Source organism: Podarcis raffonei, chromosome W (assembly GCF_027172205.1).
Source record: "Podarcis raffonei isolate rPodRaf1 chromosome W, rPodRaf1.pri, whole genome shotgun sequence".
NCBI lineage: Eukaryota > Metazoa > Chordata > Lepidosauria > Squamata > Lacertidae > Podarcis > Podarcis raffonei.
This window is the reverse complement of record NC_070620.1, coordinates 16,068,672-16,090,060: the sequence shown is the minus strand read 5'-3', so window position 1 is coordinate 16,090,060 and position 21,389 is coordinate 16,068,672. Positions and strand designations below refer to the sequence as shown.

The window sequence follows — 21,389 nt, the reverse complement described above, 5'->3', positions numbered from 1 at the left end:
TGTTATGGCAGATGGAAAAGAAAAGTCAGAGCTGCTTCAAGAGAAAACAATGAGGTCTGGGAAATCTTTTCGTACAGATATTGGGCTACAGAGAAGAGCATCAGCATCTGGCTCTTCTGGAACACCTGGACCATCAGGGGCCGCACCTGTACAAGTGAAGTCAAAAGGAATGTCGTCTGAGGATGTTTTAGCTCTGGCACTAGGGAGAATTAATGAATCTTTGGAAAATTTAACCAAACAAGTAGCTGAAACAAACAAACAAACAAACAAACAAACAAACAGGTAGCTGAAACAAATAAACAAGTAGCTGAAGCATCAGTTAAAATTGACCAAAACACTACAAGCATAAATAACTTGGGACAGAAGTTGAATACCAATACAGAGACTATTGAGAAATTGCTTCAGGAATCTACTCAGACTCGAAAGACAGCTGAAGAAGCAAAGGAAATAGCAACTGCCACTGAAGAGAGGATACCACCGATACACAGGCAACTTGACGACTACAGGTTGATGTTTTCTATGATTGAATTGAAGGAGAAACAAACGAATTTGAGGATCAGGGCTGTACCTGAACTTGAGAAAGATAACTTGACTGACTTTCTTACGAAGGAATTTGCAGACTTCTGGCAATTAGACTTTGGGAAGGAAGAATTTAAGATCGTGAGTGCATTCAGGCTTGGAAGAGGAGGAAAGAAGAACAAGGTGAGAGACTGCCTCATTACCCTTCGAACAAAAGAGGAGAGAGACAAAATCTTGAATCTGCATTTCCGAAAGACCTTGGAAATTCATCAGTCAAGTGTGGAGATATTTAAGGACATTCCGAAACATCTTTTGGATCTCAGGTTTAACTACGGAGACCTGGTCGCTTTCCTGAGAAGTAACAGAATCATTTTTAGGTGGGAATTCCCTCAAGGCCTGTCTTTTAAATACAAAGGGAGAAAGATAAAAATAAGATCATCTGACGACAAAGATAGATTTTTGAAAGATCTCGGAGAAGACTTACAGAAAAAAGCGGAACCTGGAGAAGAGCCAAGAGCACTGGAAAGAGGAATCTTAGACATAGCAAACTTATCTTTTCATAGAATCATAGAATCATAGAATCATAGAGTTGGAAGAGACCACAAGGGCCATCGAGTCCAACCCCCTGCCAAGCAGGAAACACCATCAGAGCACTCCTGACATATGGTTGTCAAGCCTCTGCTTAAAGACCTCCAAAGAAGGAGACTCCACCACACTCCTTGGCAGCAAATTCCACTGTCGAACAGCTCTTACTGTCAGGAAGTTCTTCCTAATGTTTAGGTGGAATCTTCTTTCTTGTAGTTTGGATCCATTGCTCCGTGTCCGCTTCTCTGGAGCAGCAGAAAACAACCTTTCTCCCTCCTCTATGTGACATCCTTTTATATATTTGAACATGGCTATCATATCACCCCTTAACCTCCTCTTCTCCAGGCTAAACATGCCCAGCTCCCTTAGCCGTTCCTCATAAGGCATCGTTTCCAGGCCTTTGACCATTTTGGTTGCCCTCCTCTGGACACGTTCCAGTTTGTCAGTGTCCTTCTTGAACTGTGGTGCCCAGAACTGGACACAGTACTCCAGGTGAGGTCTGACCAGAGCAGAATACAGTGGCACTATTACTTCCCTTGATCTAGATGCTATACTCCTATTGATGCAGCCCAGAATTGCATTGGCTTTTTTAGCTGCCGCGTCACACTGTTGGCTCATGTCAAGTTTGTGGTCAACCAAGACTCCTAGATCCTTTTCACATGTAGTGCTCTCAAGCCAGGTGTCACCCATCTTGTATTTGTGCCTCTCATTTTTTTTGCCCAAGTGCAATACTTTACATTTCTCCCTGTTAAAATTCATCTTGTTTGTTTTGGCCCAGTTCTCTAATCTGTCAAGGTCGTTTTGAAGTGTGATCCTGTCCTCTGGGGTGTTAGCCACCCCTCCCAGTTTGGTGTCATCTGCAAATTTGATCAGGATGCCCTTGAGTCCATCATCCAAGTCGTTGATAAAGATGTTGAATAAGACCGGGCCCAAGACAGAACCCTGTGGCACCCCACTAGTCACTCTTCTCCAGGATGAAGAGGAACCATTGATGAGCACCCTTTGGGTTCGGTCAGTCAGCCAGTTACAAATCCACTGAGTGGTAGCATAGTCAAGATCACATTTTACCAGCTTCTTTACAAGAATATCATGGGGCACCTTGTCAAATGCCTTGCTGAAATCAAGGTAGGCTACATCCACTGCATTCCCTTCATCTACCAGGCTTGTAATTCTGTCAAAAAACGAGATCAGGTTAGTCTGACATGACTTATTTTTCAGAAATCCATGCTGACTATTGGTGATCACAGCATTCCTTTCTAGGTGCTCACAGACTGTTTGCTTAATGATCTGCTCCAGAATCTTCCCTGGTATTGATGTCAGACTGACTGGGCGGTAATTATTTGGGTCCTCTCTTTTCCCCTTTTTGAAAATAGGGACAACATTTGCCCTCCTCCAGTCTGCCGGGACTTCGCCTGTTTTCCAGGAATTCTCAAAGATGACTGCCAGTGGTTCTGAAATCACATCTGCCAGTTCTTTTAATACTCTTGGATGCAGTTCATCTGGCCCTGGAGACTTGAATGCATCTAGACTAGCCAAGTATTCTTGTACTATCTCCTTAGTTATTCTGGGCTGTGTTTCCTCTGCTGAATCCTTTGCTCCAAATTCTTCAGGTCGGGCATTGTTTTCTTTATCGGAGAAGACTGAGGCAAAGAAGGCATTGAGGAGTTCAGCCCTTTCTGTGTCCCCTGTTTGCATTTCACCATCTTCTCCTCTGAGTGACCCCACTGCTTCTTTGTTCTTCCTTTTGCTACGAACATACCCATAAAAGCCTTTTTTGTTGCTTTTAACCTCTCTAGCAAGCCTGAGTTCATTCTGTGCTTTAGCTTTTCTGACTTTGTGTCTACACGTGCAGGCTATTTGTTTGAATTCCTCTTTGGTGGTTTCCCCCCTTTTCCGTTTTTTGTACACATCCTTTTTTAATCTTAACTCAGTTAAAAGTTCTTTAGATAGCCACCCTGGCTTCTTTAGGCACCTTCCATGTTTCCGTCTCAATGGTATTGCCTGAAGTTGTGCTTTTACTATCTCCCTCTTAACAAACTCCCAGCCATCATGAACTCCCTTTCCTTTTAGTATTACTGTCCATGGGATCTCACCCAGCACTTCCCTAAGTTTTATGAAGTCGACTTTCTTAAAGTCGAGAAATTGAGTCTTAGTATGCTTGGCTGCTCCTTTCCGCTGTATAGTAAACTTCAGAAGAGCATGATCACTCGCGCCTAATGATCCTTCCACTTCTACCCCACTAACCAGGTCATCAACATTGGTTAGGACCAGATCTAAAATGGCTGTTCCTCTTGTTGCTTCTCCCACTTTCTGGACAATGAAGTTGTCTGCAAGGCCAGTGAGGAATCTGTTTGACCTTATGCTCTTGGCTGAGTTTGACATCCAACAAATATCCGGGTAATTGAAGTCCCCCATTACTACTATCTCCCTTCCTTTTGCATGCTTGGCCATCTGTTCCAGGAAGGCATCATCTATGTCCTCCGTTTGGCTTGGGGATCTATAGTAAACTCCCACAATGAGGTCACTGTTATTCTTCTCTCCCTTAATTTTGACCCAAATGCTCTCACTTTGGCTTTGAGGTTCTAAATCTTGGATCTCTTCACAGGTATACACATCCCTGACATATAACGCCACTCCTCCTCCTTTCTTGTCTGGTCTGTTTCTCTGAAATAGATTGTATCCCTCCACTTCCACTATTTTTCCCTCTCTCCCTGGGCCACGTCGTTCAACTGGGAGGACAGATGAGATGACAATTTGTGCATTTAATTGCTTAAATTTCCTGCCCAGAGCCTTGTAATCTCTTTTGATCTTCTGGAGGCTATTGCTTGCAGTGTCATTGGTTCCCACATGAACCAAGAGGAAGGGGTATTTGTCAGTGGGTTTTATGATTCCTTGCAGTCGTTCAGTTACATCTTGGATCTTAGCCCCGGGGAGACAGCACACTTCCCGAGACATCTTGTCAGGCCCACAGATCACTGCTTCTGTTCCCCTCAGTAGGGAATCCCCTATCACCACTACACGCCTCCTCTTAGGTCTGGTCGGGGTTCTTCCGTGAGCTGTCCGTTCCAAGGTCGCCTGCACATTCCCTGAGGGCTGACTTTGCTGCTCGTCTTCATATACCTGATCGACTGTAATGAGGGAGAGATCCTCAAATGGAGTCTGCTCTTCGTCTTCCATGCTAGGGGAGAGGACCTCAAAGCGATTGTGTATTTCTAAACAATCAGAGCGAACCTTGGGCCTCCTACTTCTTTGAGTCACGTTTCTCCATATATCTGGCTCCTGTGTTGGTGAACTAGCCTCCTTCTCAGGGGAGTCCCCTGTCTCCTCCTTGGTGGAGACGGTGTGCTCTGTTGCTTCCAAGAAGAGCTCCAGCTCTCTAATTCTTTGGAGCGTAGCTACACGTTCCTCCAGTTGCTGGACTTTGTCTTTTAAGAGGGCAATCAACATGCAATTGCTGCAGGTAAAGCTGCCTGCAACCTTTGGCAAGATGGCAAACATTGTGCAGGAACCACAGGCGACTGCAGCTGTTCCCTCACCCTCCATCTTGAGAACGTGTCATTGGGGGTGACTACAGCGGTCCTCCATCATAAAAAGCATGAAGACAGGACAAATAAATCCCCCCCAAAAATGTTTGAGACTAGCTCCCCTAAATCTAAAGATGGATCAAACTGCGTGCGCCGCTGCCCTACAAGCTCTGATAAGCTCCTCCCACAGCTAATCACCTACCTCAACAGAAGCCCTGCCCCCTCTGACCTTTGCACAGGGAGAGCAGCTAATCAGCCACAAGAAACTCACACAAGAAAACCATGGTTTGCATGGTTCAGAGAAAGTGACACCACTGACAGAACAAGAACAAGCACTTGGCGCAGTTGGAGGAAAATAAAGTAACTACATTATGGCTCTGCAACTACTAAGTTGGAATTGTAACGGTCTAAACTCTCCCCGGAAAAGGAAAAATGTCTTTCACTTACTGAAAAAGGAACAATTGGACTTGATTTGCCTACAGGAAACACGTGATAAGGCTACATAGAAAAGTATTGATTAACAAAAGATTGGGACAGGAGTTTATTTCATCTGACAAAGTTAAAAAAAGAGGAGTAGTGATCTACGCAAAGGAGAGATTATCACCGAAATTTATTTTTAAAGATGACCAAGGAAGATTTGTGGCAATTGAAATTCAAATTCAAGGAGAGAAATTCTTGATAGTAGGAGTTTATGCACCGAAGGAGGGGAAATCTGAATTCTTTAAAAAGTTGCATGAGACCTTAATGGACTACATGGATTATAACTTGATTTTGATGGGAGATATGAATGGAGTGGTATCTACAAATATGGACAAGGCACAAAGACAGGTAGTCACCAAGGATGGTAGACTACCGAAAACTTTCTTTGAGATGACAGACAATCTGGACTTAGTTGATATCTGGAGAACAAAGAATCCCTTGGGTAGAGAGGGAACTTTCTTTTCTGAAGCCAAAATGACATGGACCAGAATTGACCAAATATGGGTAACTAGAGGAATGGCACCAAAGATAAAGAAGGCGGAAATTTGTCCAAGAACTTGCTCCGACCATAATGCTGTGAAGATGGAGATGAAACTAATATCAACTGGCTCTTTTAGATGGAGGATGAATGACACCTTATTTAGAGATGAAAATGTGATTAAGAAGGCCCAAAAAACTATCAGAGACTATTTTGAGATAAACATGAACACTAATGTTGAAAAAAGTGTTATCTGGGACACAAGCAAAGCCATTGTGAGAGGGTTCTTGATACAACAGAATGCAATAAAGAAGAGAAGTCTAAATGAGAAGAAAGACAAAATTTTGGAGAAAATAAAAGAAAGTGAGAAGAAATTGAGAGCAAAACCGAAGTCGCAAGAGATCCTGAGAGAAATAAAGTTATATCAAGTACAATATATGAAAATGATGAATCAAGAAATAGAATGGAAAATTAAACAAATGAGACAAAAGACATTTGAATCAGCTAACAAATGTGGGAAATTGTTGGCTTGGCAAATGAAAAAAAGACAAAAATTAAATACTATTACAAATTTAGAAGTGGAAGGAAAGAACATACAGAACCCAGCCGAGATTAAAAATTGTTTCCAGAGGTACTTTAAACAATTATACACACAAGGGCCAAAGAAAGAAGCTGACATAGATCGATTTTTGAAGATAAATGGATTACAAAAAATTTCTCAAGCAAATAAATTAATGTTGAATTACAAAATATCTGAACAGGAAATAGAAGGTGCCATTCAGAACATGCAATCAGGCAAATCTCCAGGACCAGATGGACTGACTTCAAGATATTATAGAACTTTAAAAGAATGGTTAGTACAACCTTTAAAGGAAGTCTGTAATGAAATATTGGAAGGGAAAAAGGCACCAGAGTCGTGGAAAGAAGCATACATTACACTTATACCGAAAACAGAAACTGAAAAAACCCAGCTTAAGAACTACCGCCCCATATCATTACTCAATGTGGATTACAAAATTTTTGCAGATATTTTGGCCAAGAAATTTAAAAAAGTGTTGATGGAAGAGATTCATAAAGACCAAGCAGGCTTTCTTCCGGGTAGACATTTGTCTGACAATTTGAGGAATATAATTAACATCCTGGAAAAGCTAGAAGTGAATATTAACACTAAGGCAGTTTTGATATTTGTGGACCCGGAGAAAGCCTTTGACAACATTTCTTGGAGTTTTATGAAGAAGAACCTACAGGGGATGGGGGTGGGAGAAGGATTTGGAAATGGTATAAGTGCAATTTACTCTGAGCAAAAGGCTAAGTTAATTGTTAATAACGAGGTTACGGAGGAATTTAAGATAGAAAAAGGAACACGACAAGGTTGCCCAATTTCTCCATTGCTTTTTATATCAGTCCTGGAGGTTTTGCTGAATATGATTAGAAGGGACCAGTTGGTTAAAGGTGTACAAGTCGGAGCTAAACAGTATAAACTGAGAGCATTTGCAGACGATCTAGTACTGACATTACAGGAGCCAGAATCTAGTACCAAAAGAGTTTTGGAACTGATTCAAGATTTTGGCCAGGTTGCAGGATTTAAATTGAATAAACTAAAAACAAAGGTTTTAGAGAAAAATTTAACAGCGATTGAAAGAGAGAGGTTTCAGAATGTGACAGGTTTAACAGTGGTTAAGAAAGTGAAATACCTGGGGATTAACATGACAGCTAAAAATGGGAATTTATTTAAAGACAATTATGAAAAATGCTGGATGGAAGTGAAAAAAGATTTAGAAATCTGGTCAAATTTGAAGCTTTCATTGTTAGGCCGTATTGCTGCTATAAAGATGAATGTATTGCCAAGAATGTTATTTTTGTTTCAAACATTGCAAATTTTGGACAAAATGGATTGTTTCAAGAAGTGGCAGAGAGATATTTCTAGATTTGTCTGGCAGGGCAAGAAGCCCAGAATAAAATTTAAAATATTAACAGATGCAAAGGAAAGAGGTGGATTTGCCCCGCCAGACCTTAAACTTTATTATGAATCAGCAGCTTTCTGCTGGTTGAAAGAATGGCTACTCCTTGAAAACACAGACATTTTGGATCTGGAAGGTTTTAATAATGTATTTGGATGGCATGCATATCTGTGGTATGATAAGGTCAAAGCACATAAAGTATTTAAAAACCATATTGTCAGGAAAGCACTGTTTAATGTCTGGATAAGATATAAGGATTTGCTTGAAAATAAAACCCCAAGGTGGTTGTCACCGATGGAAGCGAAGGCTCAGAAAAAACTCAATATGGAGGCCAAATGGCCAAAATATTGGGAAATTTTGGAACAAGTGGGAGACAAACTGAAATTGCAGAGTTATGAGAAACTAAAAAACAAAGTGCGAGATTGGCTTCATTATTATCAAATAATGGAGGCATACAATTTGGACAAAAAAATTGGATTCCAGGTGGAAAAATCAAAATTGGAAACAGAACTGTTAGATCCCAAAACTAAGACTTTGTCAAGAATGTATAACTTGCTGTTGAAATGGAATACGCAGGATGAAACGGTGAAATCTGCTATGATTAAGTGGGCTCAAGATGTTGGACATAACATTATGATGGCTGACTGGGAACAGTTATGGACCACAGGTATGAAGTTTACGGCATGTAATGCCTTAAGAGAGAATATTATGAAAATGATATACAGGTGGTACATGACTCCAGTCAAGCTTGCAAAAATCTATCATCTGCCCGATAATAAGTGTTGGAAATGCAAAGAAACTGAAGGTACATTCTTTCACCTTTGGTGGACGTGCCCAAAGATTAAGGCTTTCTGGGAGATGATATATAATGAAATGAAAAAGGTATTTAAATATACCTTCTTGAAGAAACCAGAGGCCTTTCTCCTGGGCATCGTAGGCCAATTGGTGCCAAAAAAGGATAGAACTTTCTTTATGTATGCCACGACAGCAGCAAGAATACTTATTGCAAAGTATTGGAAGACACAAGATCTACCCACCCTGGAAGAATGGCAGATGAAGGTGATGGACTATATGGAACTGGCAGAAATGACCGGCAGAATCCGAGACCAGGGAGAAGAGTTGGTGGAAGAAGATTGGAAGAAATTTAAAGACTATCTACAGAAATATTGTAAAATTAATGAATGTTAGAATGATGTTGGATAAAAAGTTAAGTGGTTTTTAGCTATAACGCTATAAGGAATATGAAAAAATGGATTATTAAAAGGTAAAAATTTAATGGTATAATATTTTAAGATTAAAGATTAGGATAAACAAAGAGGGAAAGGATTTGCTGAACTAATAAATTAAATTGGAATACAAAAAAGGGAGGCGTGAGGAGTTCTGAGAAACAAGCAAATGAAAGATAAGTGATGGAAAGATGGAATTGTTTTTTAACTATTTTTATTTTGTACTTTTCTTTTTTCTTTCTGTAAAATCTCAATAAGTATCTTTAAAAAAAATAAATCTCAGCCAAACTGTTTGGAACCATGTTGTTTATGAAGAAGTTTATTTTAATTCAGTAAAGCTTTTATTCTTTAAAACTCTGTATTATTAATTTACGCTGCGCGCCATGCTGGACCTGGATAAAGGATCGGATATTGCTAAAAAAACACTGAGATATTGGGTTTAGAGGGTTGAGACAATGCTTTCGGCTGGCACGGGTACTTAGGATACGATAAAATGAAATCACATTGGGGATTCATAAATCACATTGTAAGGAAAGCATTGTATAATGTCTGGGAGAGAAATAAACCTTTAATGGTTACAAGAACACCTTGGTAGCTCTCACCCATTGAATCGATAGCAGCCCATAGGAAGAATATGAGCAATGATTGGCCAATTTATAGGGATTTGGTAGAGGAAATAAGTAATTACCCAAAAATTAAAGAACTTTGAAGAAATAAAAAAGATGGGATTAACTTGATTAGAGTATTGTAAATTAAAAGCGGTCTTTGAAAAAGATAAAAGATGGAAGGGTTTTGATAATGAAATATTGAACCTGGAGAAAGAAATCCTGTATAATAATCAAAAGACTTTATCCAAAATGTGTAAGTTACTGTTAAATTGGCAGTTAAAAGATGAAGAAATCAAAGACGTTATGATAAAATGGGAACAAGATCTAGGCCACACAATTGAATTGCATAAATGGAAAGAACTATGGACAAAGAATATAAAATTTACGGCTTGTTACTTAATAAGAGAAAATCTCATGAAAATGCAATACAGGTGGTATTGGACCCCTGGAAAGCTGGCAAAAATTAATAAAACTCATAACAACAAGTGTTGGAGGTGCAAAAATCAAGTAGGAACCTTTTACCATATGTGGTGGGCGTGCCCAGAGATGCAAAAGTTCTGGGACACAACCTATGAGGAGATGAAGAAGTTATTAAAAATTACATTCAACAAAAAACCAGAAGAATTTCTTTTGGGAATTTTGACAAACAATATCCCTAAAGTGAAAACAAGACTATTTCTTTATGCAACGTCAGCAGCATGGAAGCAGCATGGAAGCAAGATCATATACCCACCAAAGATGAATGGTTGTACAAACTGTGCGAGTACTTGGAACTCGCAAAGCTTACAGATATAAGAAGATATAAATCTAACATCTAAGATATAAATTCTTCCTTTCTGGTGTTTCTGCTTTTACTCCTTTCTTTTTTGCTCTCTCTACTTAAGTTTTTGTATTTTCTTTTTTTGTTTAAGTTTGTGCATTTTGATTTATGTATATGTGCAATGCTGTGTGTGTGTGTGTGTGTGTGTGTGTGGCTGTTAAAGGGTTGCAGTGTCCTAGAATCAGTTTCACAAAAAACAGATGCACCTCACCTCACCATAAATATGGAATGTACAAGTGTCTTCATCAAGATCTATAGCTGTCACACCCGGTACTTTTCTGGCTTGCTGAATATTAGCACCATGAGTGCCAATGGCCAGACCCATTAGATCTTCACATACAATGAACTGCTCATGAAATCGTGAAGCAAGCTGCCTTGAACTCTGTAGAAAGATGCATTCTTGGTTAGAACTGAAATTCACTCACTGAGAACCCCTTAAAAAGTACCAAATAAAATCACTTAAAGTAGCAAAGCAGTTATGTGCATGTAATCGGCTAGCATTTTAGGGTATTCACCATTTCAAATGTTAAGCTGCGTTCAAATTACCGTATTTTTTGCCCTATAGGACACACTTTTTCCCCTCCAAAAATGAAGGGGAAATGTGTGTGCGTCCTATGGGGCGAATGTAGGCTTTCGCTGAAGCCTGGAGAGCGAGAGGGGTCGGTGCGCACCGACCCCTCTCGCTCTCCAGGCTTCAGGAAGCTATCCGCAAGCCTTGCTAGCCCGTGGGAGTTCCCGCCAGGTTTGCAAGGCTTGCGGGTAGCAGGCTGCAGCCCAAAGCACGGGGCGCTCTCCGGAGCGCGCCCTGGTCTACGGGCAGATGTCCGCAAGCCTTGCGAGCCCGGCGGGAGTTCCCGCCGGGCTCGCAAGGCTTGCAGATAGCAGCCTGTTCTGGGGGCTGGGGTCAGGGGAAGCTCGGGCTTCCCCCACCCCAGCCCCGCGGCTGGGGGGGGATATATTTATTTATTTCCCCCCCAAAAAAACTAGGTGCGCCCTATGGGCCAGTGCGCCCTATAGGGCGAAAAATACAGTATATGGACTCAATGGTTATTGTGGTTCGAGGACCCGACCCCCGCGAAGTGAAATGAAGACACAAGGACAAGTGATATAAGGTTGATGGGCTAGAAAAGGCCACAACTTTATTGATTACAGCAATGAAAAGGTATTGGCTTAGGCATTGGATCGAAACAAGTGGGTTTATTCACCAGTAGGTGGAGCCTGTTGATGCTAATCCAACTATAGGCTCACCCCTGCTGTCACCGAGGGTCGTGCCATGGCCTCCCGCCAAGCAGGCATCGGACAGAATACACGACCGCCAGATTCCTTTAACGGAATACCCCTAAAAATTGAAGGCATAGGCGATGGCCACACCTAGCACTTCGACACACAACACATTATTCCAGTGCCTAACCTACCCACCAATACCACAAAAGTTGTGACGATTGCTACGAGGTAGGCGGAAAAACCAAAAAGCCTAATGCCAAATGGAAAAACTCCTACCAGGCCCCCCGGGCAACCAGGGCGACCAACCTAAGGTCCATAGCAAGGCCAATGACCTAAGCCCTAACTAAAAGGGAGTGGAGGGTGGGTGACTTGCGATGGGACGACGATGAGGAATGAGGCCAGGGAGAGGCTGGCACTGCAGCAAAAGGCTGCTGAACACGCCCCCTCCGTGGCACCTGGTTGGGTGGCCATCGGGGGGGCGTGAGCGCCAGCCAGGTGAGCTGGAGGCAGGGGGCAACGCCCCCTGCTGGGCGGTGCTCGGGCTCCCGCCCACAACCACTCCCCTCTCTTTCAGGGAGGAGAGTCTTTCTTGGACAAGTGAGCCAACTTCAATTTCCAGTAGGTTAAATGGAAACTACAGTAACCTATCTCAAGGGCTATTGCTAGCACTGAATTAAATATGAAAGCATTATCTACCTCTTTGGGACAGAGTGGGCTAATAAGCTAAAATGAATAATATGCCTGAACTGTTTTCAGCATCATTCTCTCAGTATTTTTACTATGGATCATTTCTTTGTTAAATTCTTATTTTTCCATTTCTACATAGAACCCACCAAAAAAGAGACTCCACAGAGATGACTAGTACAACAAATACATTAGTGGAGTTTTATAATAGTTTTTCAGATACAAACTGATACAGTACCTCTAATTGTTTGCTTGCTTCTTCATTTCTCATTATCAGTGATAACTTGGTGCGAAGACTTCGAAAGTGAATATCAATGAGCATATTTGCACGTTTCATTGTTACCTCATTGATAGACTAAAGAATGGGGGGGGGGAGAGAATAGATCTCTGATCATTATCACATTCAATGTAAGACAGTTTGAGTACATCTCAACAGCAGAAATACTTACCAAAATTATAAGTTGATGGGCTTCAGAATCATATGTTACTGAGAACGCCCCAACTGCCTTCTTGAAGTCCTTGTGCGTAGATTCCTTAGCGCACCTAAAACACAAAGTACTTTAAAAATTCAGAACTGTTTATTTAATGAAACCATATTGTTGTAAAGCAGTCATAGAACTGCAATGAAAACAAGTATTATCTAGTATGCAATGCACCACAGGGCGAGGAAAGAGAAGAGCTCTGGTGTACTTTTCAACAATGAAATGCCATAGTCTAACAAAAAAAGCTCAAAGTCATGTCTGCAATGTGACATCTTTAAAAGTGACCAACACTGAAATAATTCACAAGCCTTCACCATTAGGTATGACTTATACTTAAATATTTCTCTTTGGATTTAACTAGTTAGGTTAAACTAGTCCATGTATGCATAGGCAATTAAATAGTGGCAAACACAATTTGACATATTAACTGTTCATATTCATGAATATACAGTATTGCCATAAATAAAATATTTTAATTAAATGTCATGTTGCTGTCCACAATGTCTGTCAGGACTTGCAGGAACTAGCTCAGTTGCAACATATTTTTAAACAAATTTGCATTATATCAAGTGTCTGCTACTGGTAAAATAACGAAGAAGAATTTATTATGGCCATAGACTAGCATAAGGTAAGAGCATCTACATACATAAATAAAGCATGCTAAATAGGCAATAGGGCAACTGTAGAAGTAGGGGATAGACATACTCATTCTCTTAATTACGATAGACCAGCATAAGATAAAAACACATAAAAGTACATAAATCATGTGGCACATACCATATAGTATAGCCGCACAATATCTGGCAACTGTGTATGTTATATCCGGGTTTATATCTTGGAGCAGTAAGGAGATATAGAATTGCCCTGTGTGTCCTGGAAATTTGTGTATAAACCTGGCAGAATAAACCTGGCATGTATATTAGTATAATACTGGCAATGGAAAAAACCCATGTTCAGTTGTTTCTATGTGCCCAGAGCCACAGGGGCACTTTCTCTCCTCATAAGGTGTCTTCCTAAAACAATATTCCTGGATGGCTGAAGGTAGAGCCTGGCAAAGATACAGAGTGAAAGCTCTTTGCTGTTTTGGTATTTCAAGATTGGTTAAATATGCCATTGGAGAGGTGAGGTACCTACTGGTTTCACTGATAATAAAATTTGGGGACCTGGCTAGATCTGACTGATGTTCTGTATCAACCACACACTGTTTAATGGTTTCTTTGGCCTGTTCATAGCCCATGCCAAGTAAAAGCTGCAGGCTAAGACCTAGAGTTCTCTTCCATGTTGTTGGAAAGTCATCCTTTATAATTAGGGGGACAAGGCCATATGGGGTATAAATGGTTGGGGAAACCCAGTCAGAAGGGCAGGAAGGAAAGAAGGAAGGAAGGAAGGAAGGAAGGAAGGAAGGAAGGAAGGAAGGAAGGAAGAGAAAGAAAGAAAGAAAGAAAGAAAGAAAGAAAGAAAGAAAGAAAGAAAGAAAGAAAGAAATTGTACCCCGCATTCCCCGGCCGGAGCCAGGCTAAGGGTGGCTAACATCATAAAACTAACACAGTATACAAAGAACATAAAACAGGCAACCAATTAATTAAAATACATCTTAAAATTAGTTCAGAGCAAATTAAAATCTGGGCAGATGGCAGTCCACAGGTAAAATTGAGAGTGGTTAATATTCTCCAGGACCAAATGTTACCACTGGTTTTATAAAGGACCTGTGAGCAGGCTAGGACCTCTTTAATGCTTGTTCTTCTACAGAAAGAAAAGAACCAGACTGAACCCTAACCAAAGGCCTGGCGGAACAGCTCTGTCTTGCAGGCCCTGCGTAAAGATGTCAAATCTCACAAGGCCCTGGTCTCTTGTGAGAGAGCATTCCACTAGGCCGGGTCCACGGCCGAAAAGGCCCTGGCTCTGGTCGAGGTCAGTCTAATCTTCCTGGGGCCTGGGATCTTCAGAGTGTTATTATTTGCAGAACTGAAGGGAGCAACTGGACTTCTCCGCGACCTTTCCCCTCTGCAGGGAGGTGGGACCGATTCAGATGGTCCGCCCCCGCCATTTAATGGATCCAAATGGTTTCCAGAGAGTGGAAGGGGATGCTTTATCCCATGTTGATGGCCTTTCAGCTGATTCCCTGGTGGCCCACTGGAATGGGGAGCTAACCAGGGATATTGACTGTTTGGCTCCGAAGCGCCCTCTCCGATTGCATGGTGCCCGGACAGCCCCATGGTTTTCCATGGATCTGAGGGCAATGAAACAATCGCTGAGACAGCTAGAGCGCCGGTGGCCGATAACTCATTCTAAAGCTGACAGGACACGGGTTAGAGCTCAGTGTTGAGCCTACCAAGTGGCAATGGCGACGGCGAAGAGGGCCTTCTTCACCGCCTCCATTGCATCTGCAGAAAACAGCAGCAGGAGACTCTTTCAGGTGGTTCACAATTTAGCGGAACCACCTGCTACATTGGGGCCCAGTACGGGCCACATGATCTCCTGCAATGATTTTGCAAAGTTTTTTGCAGATAAAGTCGCTCAGATTCAGGAAGAGGTAGAATCCACTGTGGGAGCAGGGCTGGGGCTGTAGAGTGCTAGAGTCCTCTCTATTAAAGTTGTGTGGGATCAATTCCAATCTGTTACCTCCGAGGATGTGGACAGGCTGCTTCGACGAGTGAAACCAACCACCTGTTTTCTTGATCCTTGCCCATCATGGCTTATAAAAACTAGCTGGGAAGGGCTGGGCAATGGGCTTCGCGGGATTTTAAATGCTTCTCTCTGTGAGGGAGCCTTCCCAGACCCGCTCAAAGAGGCGGTCATTAAACCGCTTCTTATAAAAACATCTTTAGATGTGGCCAATATGGCCAACTATCGCCCAGTCTCAAATCTTCCATTCTTGGGCAAGGTGATTGAGAGAGTGGTTACTGAACAACTCCAGGCACGCCTGGAAGTAGCGGGCCATTTGGATCCCTTCCAGTTGGGATTCATGCCTCATCATGGGACTGAAACTGCCTTGGTCGCACTGGTCAATGATCTCCGGCGGGGTAGGGACAAAGGTGAGAGCTGTTTCCTAGTTCTGCTGGATCTCTCAGCAGCTTTTGACACCATCAATCATAACATCCTTCTGCACCATCTAGACAGGCTGGGAGCTGGGGGCACTGTTATACAGTGGTTCCGCTCCTTCCTCCTGGGCCGTTTTCAGAAAGTGGTGGTGGGGGATGAGTGTTCAGACCCCTGGGCTCTCATTTGTGGGGTGCCTCAGGGTTCTGTCCTCTCCCCCATGCTTTTCAACATCTACATGCAGCCGCTGGGAGAGATCATCAGGGGGTTTGGGCTGGGTGTTCATCAGTATGCGGCTGATACCCAGCTCTACCTCTCTTTCAAATCAGAACCAGTGAAGGCGGTGACGGTCCTGTGTGAGTGCCTGGAGGCGGTAGGAGGATGGATGGCGGCTAACAGATTGAGGTTGAATCCTGACAAAACAGAAGTACTGTTTTGGGGGGACAGGGGGCGGGCAGGTGTGGGGGACTCCCTGGTCCTGAATGGGGTAACTGTGCCCCTGAAGGACCAGGTGCGCAGCCTGGGAGTCATGTTGGACTCACAGCTGTCCATGGAGGCGCAGGTTAATTCTGTGTCCAGGGCAGCTGTTTTATCAGCTCCATCTGGTACGAAGGCTGAGATCCTACCTGCCCGCAGACTGTCTCGCCAGAGTGGTGCATGCTCTAGTTATCTCTTGCTTGGACTACTGCAATGCACTCTACATGGGGCTACCTTTGAAGGTGACCCAGAAACTACAACTAATCCATAATGCGGCAGCTAGACTGGTGACTGAGAGCGGCTGCCGAGACCACATAACACCTGTCTTGAAATACCTACATTGGCTCCCAGTATGTTTCCGAGCACAATTCAAAGTGTTGGTGCTGACCTTTAAAGCCCTAAACGGCCTCGGTTTGGTATACCTGAAGGAGCGTTTCTACCCCCATCGTTCTGCCTGGACACTGAGGTCCAGTGCCGAGGGCTTTCTGGCGGTTCCCTCCCTGCAAGAAGCCAAGTTACAGGGAACCAGGCAGAGGGCCTTCTCGGTAGTGGCACCCACCCTGTGGAACGCCCTCCCACCAGACGTCAAAGAGAAAAACAACTACCAGACTTTTAGAAGACACCTGAAGGCAGCCCTGTTTAGGGAAGCTTTTAATGTTTAATAGATTATTGTATTTTAATATTCTGTTGGAAGCCGCCCAGAGTGGCTGGGGAAACCCAGCCAGTTTTATTATTATTAAAACCAGCACCTTAAACCTGATCCTGTACTCCACCAGGAGCTAGTGCAGCTGCTATAGCACCGGATGAATGTGCTCCCGCGGCAAGGCCCCCGTGAGGAGTCTCGCCGCAGCATTTTGCACCCGCTGGAGTTTCTGGGTCAGTTTCAAGGGCAGCCCCACGTAGAGCAAGTTACAATTATCAAGCCTGGAGGTGACTGTCGCATGGATCACAGTGGCACGGTCAGGGCGAGAGAGATAAGGGACCAACTGCTTAGCTTGGCGGAGATGAAAAATGCCGCCTTTGTTGTAGCTGTAACCTGCACCTCCATAGAAAGGGAGGTGTTGAAGATTACACCCAAACTCTTGACGGAAGGCGCTGGCACTAATTGCGCCCCCGCAAGGGATGGGAGTTAGGTCCCCAACCGCATATCGTCCCGACCCAGCCAAAGGACCTCTGTCTTCAAAGGATTTAACTTCATCCGGCTCCCCCGTAGCCATCCAGCCACGGCTTCCAAACATCTGATCAGTGTGTCTGGGGCCAAGTCAGGGTGGCCGTCCATCAACAGATAGGGTTAGGCGTCATCAGCATACTGATGGCAACCCAAGCCAAAGCTCCGGAAAAGCTGAGCAAGGGGGTGCATAAAGATGTTAAAAAGCATTGGGGAGAGAACTGCACCCTGTGGTACTCCATACACCAAGGAGTAGCGTGACGACAGCTTCCTGCCCCCCCCAGCGCCACCCTCTGTCCCTGACCAGAAAGGAACGAGCACAGCCATTGAAGGACTGTGTCGCAAATCCCCATGTTGGTGAGGCTGCGTTCCAGAAGTTCGTGATCAACTATGTCAAAGGCTGCTGACAGGTCTTAGAGAATCAACAGCCCCGACCCGGCTCGGTCCAACTGCCTATGGAGATAATTATATTTTTATAATTATTATTATCATTATTGGTAAAAAAGATAGCCAGAAGTTAAGTATGGCCATTCACACCCTCTGCTCTGTTTTAAGACATAAGGTAGCATTTGAGAAATACTCTGGCACTTTAAAAGTTGATTTTAGGAACTTAGATTGTACTAATCCCAATAATGTGAGATTAGTGAAGGAGCCTAGTTGGGCACCATATAAAAACCGTGCAACCAACTTGGCTTTAAACAGTTTTAAGGCTGCAGGTCTATAATGTCCACCTTTGGTCCTAAAGTATTTAAGTATGGCAGTTGAGCTCTGTGCATTCTCAGCTGAATAATCAACATGGGCTTTTCTGTTTCCGGAAGAATGGAGGACTACCCCCAGATATTTAAAGCAGATAACCTGCTCAATCTTGTGGCCATCAATATACCATGAGAGAAGTTTAGGCCTTTGGGCAGGTGTCATGATTTTAGTTTTCTGACAGTTAAGTTCTAATTTGCCCTCCTTACAATATACTGCGAATACTTTCATATCTCTTCTAAGGCCTATAGGTGTTCTTTAAAGAATTGCTGTATGATCTGCATACAGCAGGACTGTGATATGCTTCCCTGCCAATTTTGGGGATGGAAGTTCACATTCTTCTTCTTTGTCGATCACTCGTAGCCGAGTAATATTGTCTTCCATAGACACGGTTTTAACAATGAGTCCGTAAGTGATTGTGGAGGCCAATTATGGATCCACACATCCTTCCACAGTGGGGACATTGGTTTCCGGGCGGGAGTTGATCACGGTGTGGATTTGCCAAGCGTGCCTTCTTCTTAGCACGTTTCTCCCTTGCGTCCTGAGTTCAAAAGTCTTCAAAGGCCATGACACCTTTGGTAAAGGCTGCTCTCCAATTGGAGCGCTCGCAGGCCAGTGTTTCCCAGTTGTCAGTGTTTATACTACATTTTTTAAGATTTGCCTTGAGACAGTCTTTAAACCTCTTTTGTTGACCACCAGCATTACGCTTTCCATTTTTAAGTTCGGAATAGACTAGTTGCTTTGGAAGACGATCATCAGGCATCCGTACAACATGACCAGTCCAACAAAGTTGATGTTGAAGAATCATTCCTTCAACACTGGTGATCTTTGCTTCTTCCAGTACACTGATATTAGTTCCCCTGTCTTCCAAAGTGATGTGTAAAATTTTTCGGAGACACCGTTAATGGAATCTTTGGAGGAGTTGGAGATGGCATTTATAAGTGGTCCATGTTTCACAAGTATATAGTAAGGTTGGTAGTACAATAGCTTTGTAAACAAGCATTTTGGTTTTCCTGCGAATGTCCTGGTCCTCAAACACTCTGCACTTCAATTGGGAGAAAGTCACACTCGCAGAGCTCAGGCGATGCTGGATTTTGGCATCAATGTTGGCCCTTGTGGAAAGATAACTGCCTAGGTAGGAGAAGTGGTTGACATTTTCCAAAGTTACACCATTGAGTTGGATTTGTGGTGCTGCAGAAGGGTTATTTTGTACTTGTTGGTGCAGCACTTTGGCTTTTTGGATGTTGAGTGATAGGCCAAGCTTTTCGTAAGCTTCTGCAAAGATATTTAGGATGGTTTGGAGGTCATCCTCTGAGTGTGCGCACACTACATTGTCATCAGCATACTGAAGCTTTATGACGGAAGTTACGGTAACCTAGTCTTTGCTTTCAGCCTGCCCAGATTGAAGAGCTTTCCATCTGTTCGATATATGATTTCTACTCTGGTGGGGAGTTTCCCTTCGACAAAGTGTAGGATCATGGCAATGAAAATAATGAATAGAGTTGGGGCAATAACACAATCCTGTTTAACACCTGATCCCACTGTGAATGGTTCACTTTGAAAGCCATAGTTATCTGTGATTGATGCTGTCATGTTATCATGGAGGAGCCAAATGATGTTTACAAATTTATCTGGGCAGTCAATTTTCAGAAGGACAGTCCACAGGGCTTTACGATTTACAGTGTCAAAAGCGTTAGTCAGGTCAATAAACACCATATACAGGGGTTGGTTTTGCTCTCTGCATTTTTCTTGAAGCTGTTGAGCTGTGAAAATCATGTCCACTGTCCCCCTAGAAGGCTGAAAACCATTTTGGGATTCAGGAAGGGTCACCTCGGATATTGTTGAGACAAGGTTTGCTAAGATCCTTTCAAGAATTTTGCCGGCCGCAGCTAACAGAGAGATGCCTCAATAGTTTCCACAATCAGTTCTGTCACCATTTTTAAAGAGATTGATAATTTTGGCATCCCTAAAGTCTGCTGAGATCTCTTCTCTTTCCCAATTTTTTTCGATGAGCTTGTGAAGTTGTTGTTTAAGTTCAATTCCGCCCACTTCAAAGATTTCAGCAGGTATCCCATCAGGTTCACTGGCTTTGTTGTTTTTCATTTGGTTAATAGCTGTACACAACTCTCCCAGATTTGGATATACTGCAAGCTCATCTCTAACTTGTTTTTGCGGAATTTGTAAGAGGACCTCAGCAGCTACGGGGGAGTTACGGTTGAGGAGATGTTGGTAATGTTGTTTCCAGCGCAGTGCAATAGCTTCTTTATCTATTAGAAGTGTGATACTGTCTGCTAAGCGTAGGGGGCATATGCCATGATTTATTGCCCCATAGACGGTCTTTGTGGCTTTAAAGAAACTCTGCAAATCATGAGTGTCGGCTAAGTGCTGGATCTCTTGAGCTTTTTTTATCCACCAGGTGTTTTTTAGTTCTCTGGTTCTTCTTTGAACCTCAGCCTTAGCGTTGGCATAGGTTTTTTTCTTCGTGGCACAGTTTCTATCTCTTTGCCAGATCTGAAAGGCCTTCTTTTTCTTGTCAGTCATGCGTTCAATCTCGCTGTCATTCTCATCAAACCAGTCCTGGTGTTTCTTGGTTTGGTATCCAATAGTTTGTTCACAGTCTGCAATAATGGATGTTTTTAGCTTGGTCCAGTGTTCCTCGATGTTATCAGGGAATTCTGAAAGCAGATGGTCCTTAAGAGTCATTTGGAAGCAATCCCGCTTAATGGGATCTTGAAGGGCTTGAGTGTTTATTTTGCGCCTTGGTTTCCTTCCTTGAAGCCTGCGTTGAGGTATAATCTTGATAGCCATCGTGGAGTGTATTAGTCGGTGATTTGTCCAGCAGTCGTCGGCGCTCATCATAGCTCTGGTAAGGAGCACATCACGTCAATCTTTAGCATGGACAATAACATAGTCTTAAAGGTGCCAATGGTTTGACCAAGGATGCCTCCATGAAGTTTAAAATTTATTTTTCTGTTGAAAGAGTGTGTTGGTAATAACAAGGTTGTGCGCTGCACATATAATCAAAAGTAAGATTCCGTTCTGGTTGCTGTTGCCAATTCCTTCTTTCCCAATAGTCCCAGGCCACAGATTGAAATCTTGCCCAACTCTTGCATTAAAATCACCCAGCAGGATAATTTTATCTTCCTTAGGCGTCTCTGATAGGACGGTATATAGCTGAGAGTAAAATTTTTCTTTAATGTGTTCGTCGGCATCCAGTGTTGGTGCATAAGTGCTTATAATAGTAGCCTGTTGGTTTTTGGGGAGCTTTATTCGAAAGGTTGAGAGTCGCTCATTAATGCCGGTAGGGACTTCTGACAGGAGCTTCACAAGGTTGTTTTTGTTAGAGAAGCCTACCCCATGT

General features: G+C 43.0%; 1 protein-coding gene across 4 annotated transcripts in view; it reads right to left on the bottom strand.

The window, feature by feature from the left end:
- LOC128406026 (fragile X messenger ribonucleoprotein 1-like) overlaps positions 1 to 21,389 on the bottom strand; it is a 169,876-nt gene that overhangs the window by 78,626 nt on the left and 69,861 nt on the right. For 3 of the 4 annotated variants that reach the window (XM_053373080.1, XM_053373081.1, XM_053373083.1), the window contains exons 6-8: positions 12,559 to 12,652; positions 12,348 to 12,464; positions 10,413 to 10,583 (exon numbers count right to left, since the gene is read on the bottom strand). In XM_053373080.1, the coding sequence (XP_053229055.1) occupies positions 10,413 to 10,583; positions 12,348 to 12,464; positions 12,559 to 12,652 (382 nt within the window). The remainder of the gene's footprint in view (positions 1 to 10,412; positions 10,584 to 12,347; positions 12,465 to 12,558; positions 12,653 to 21,389) is intronic. The other variant, XM_053373084.1, reaches the window with a different exon arrangement.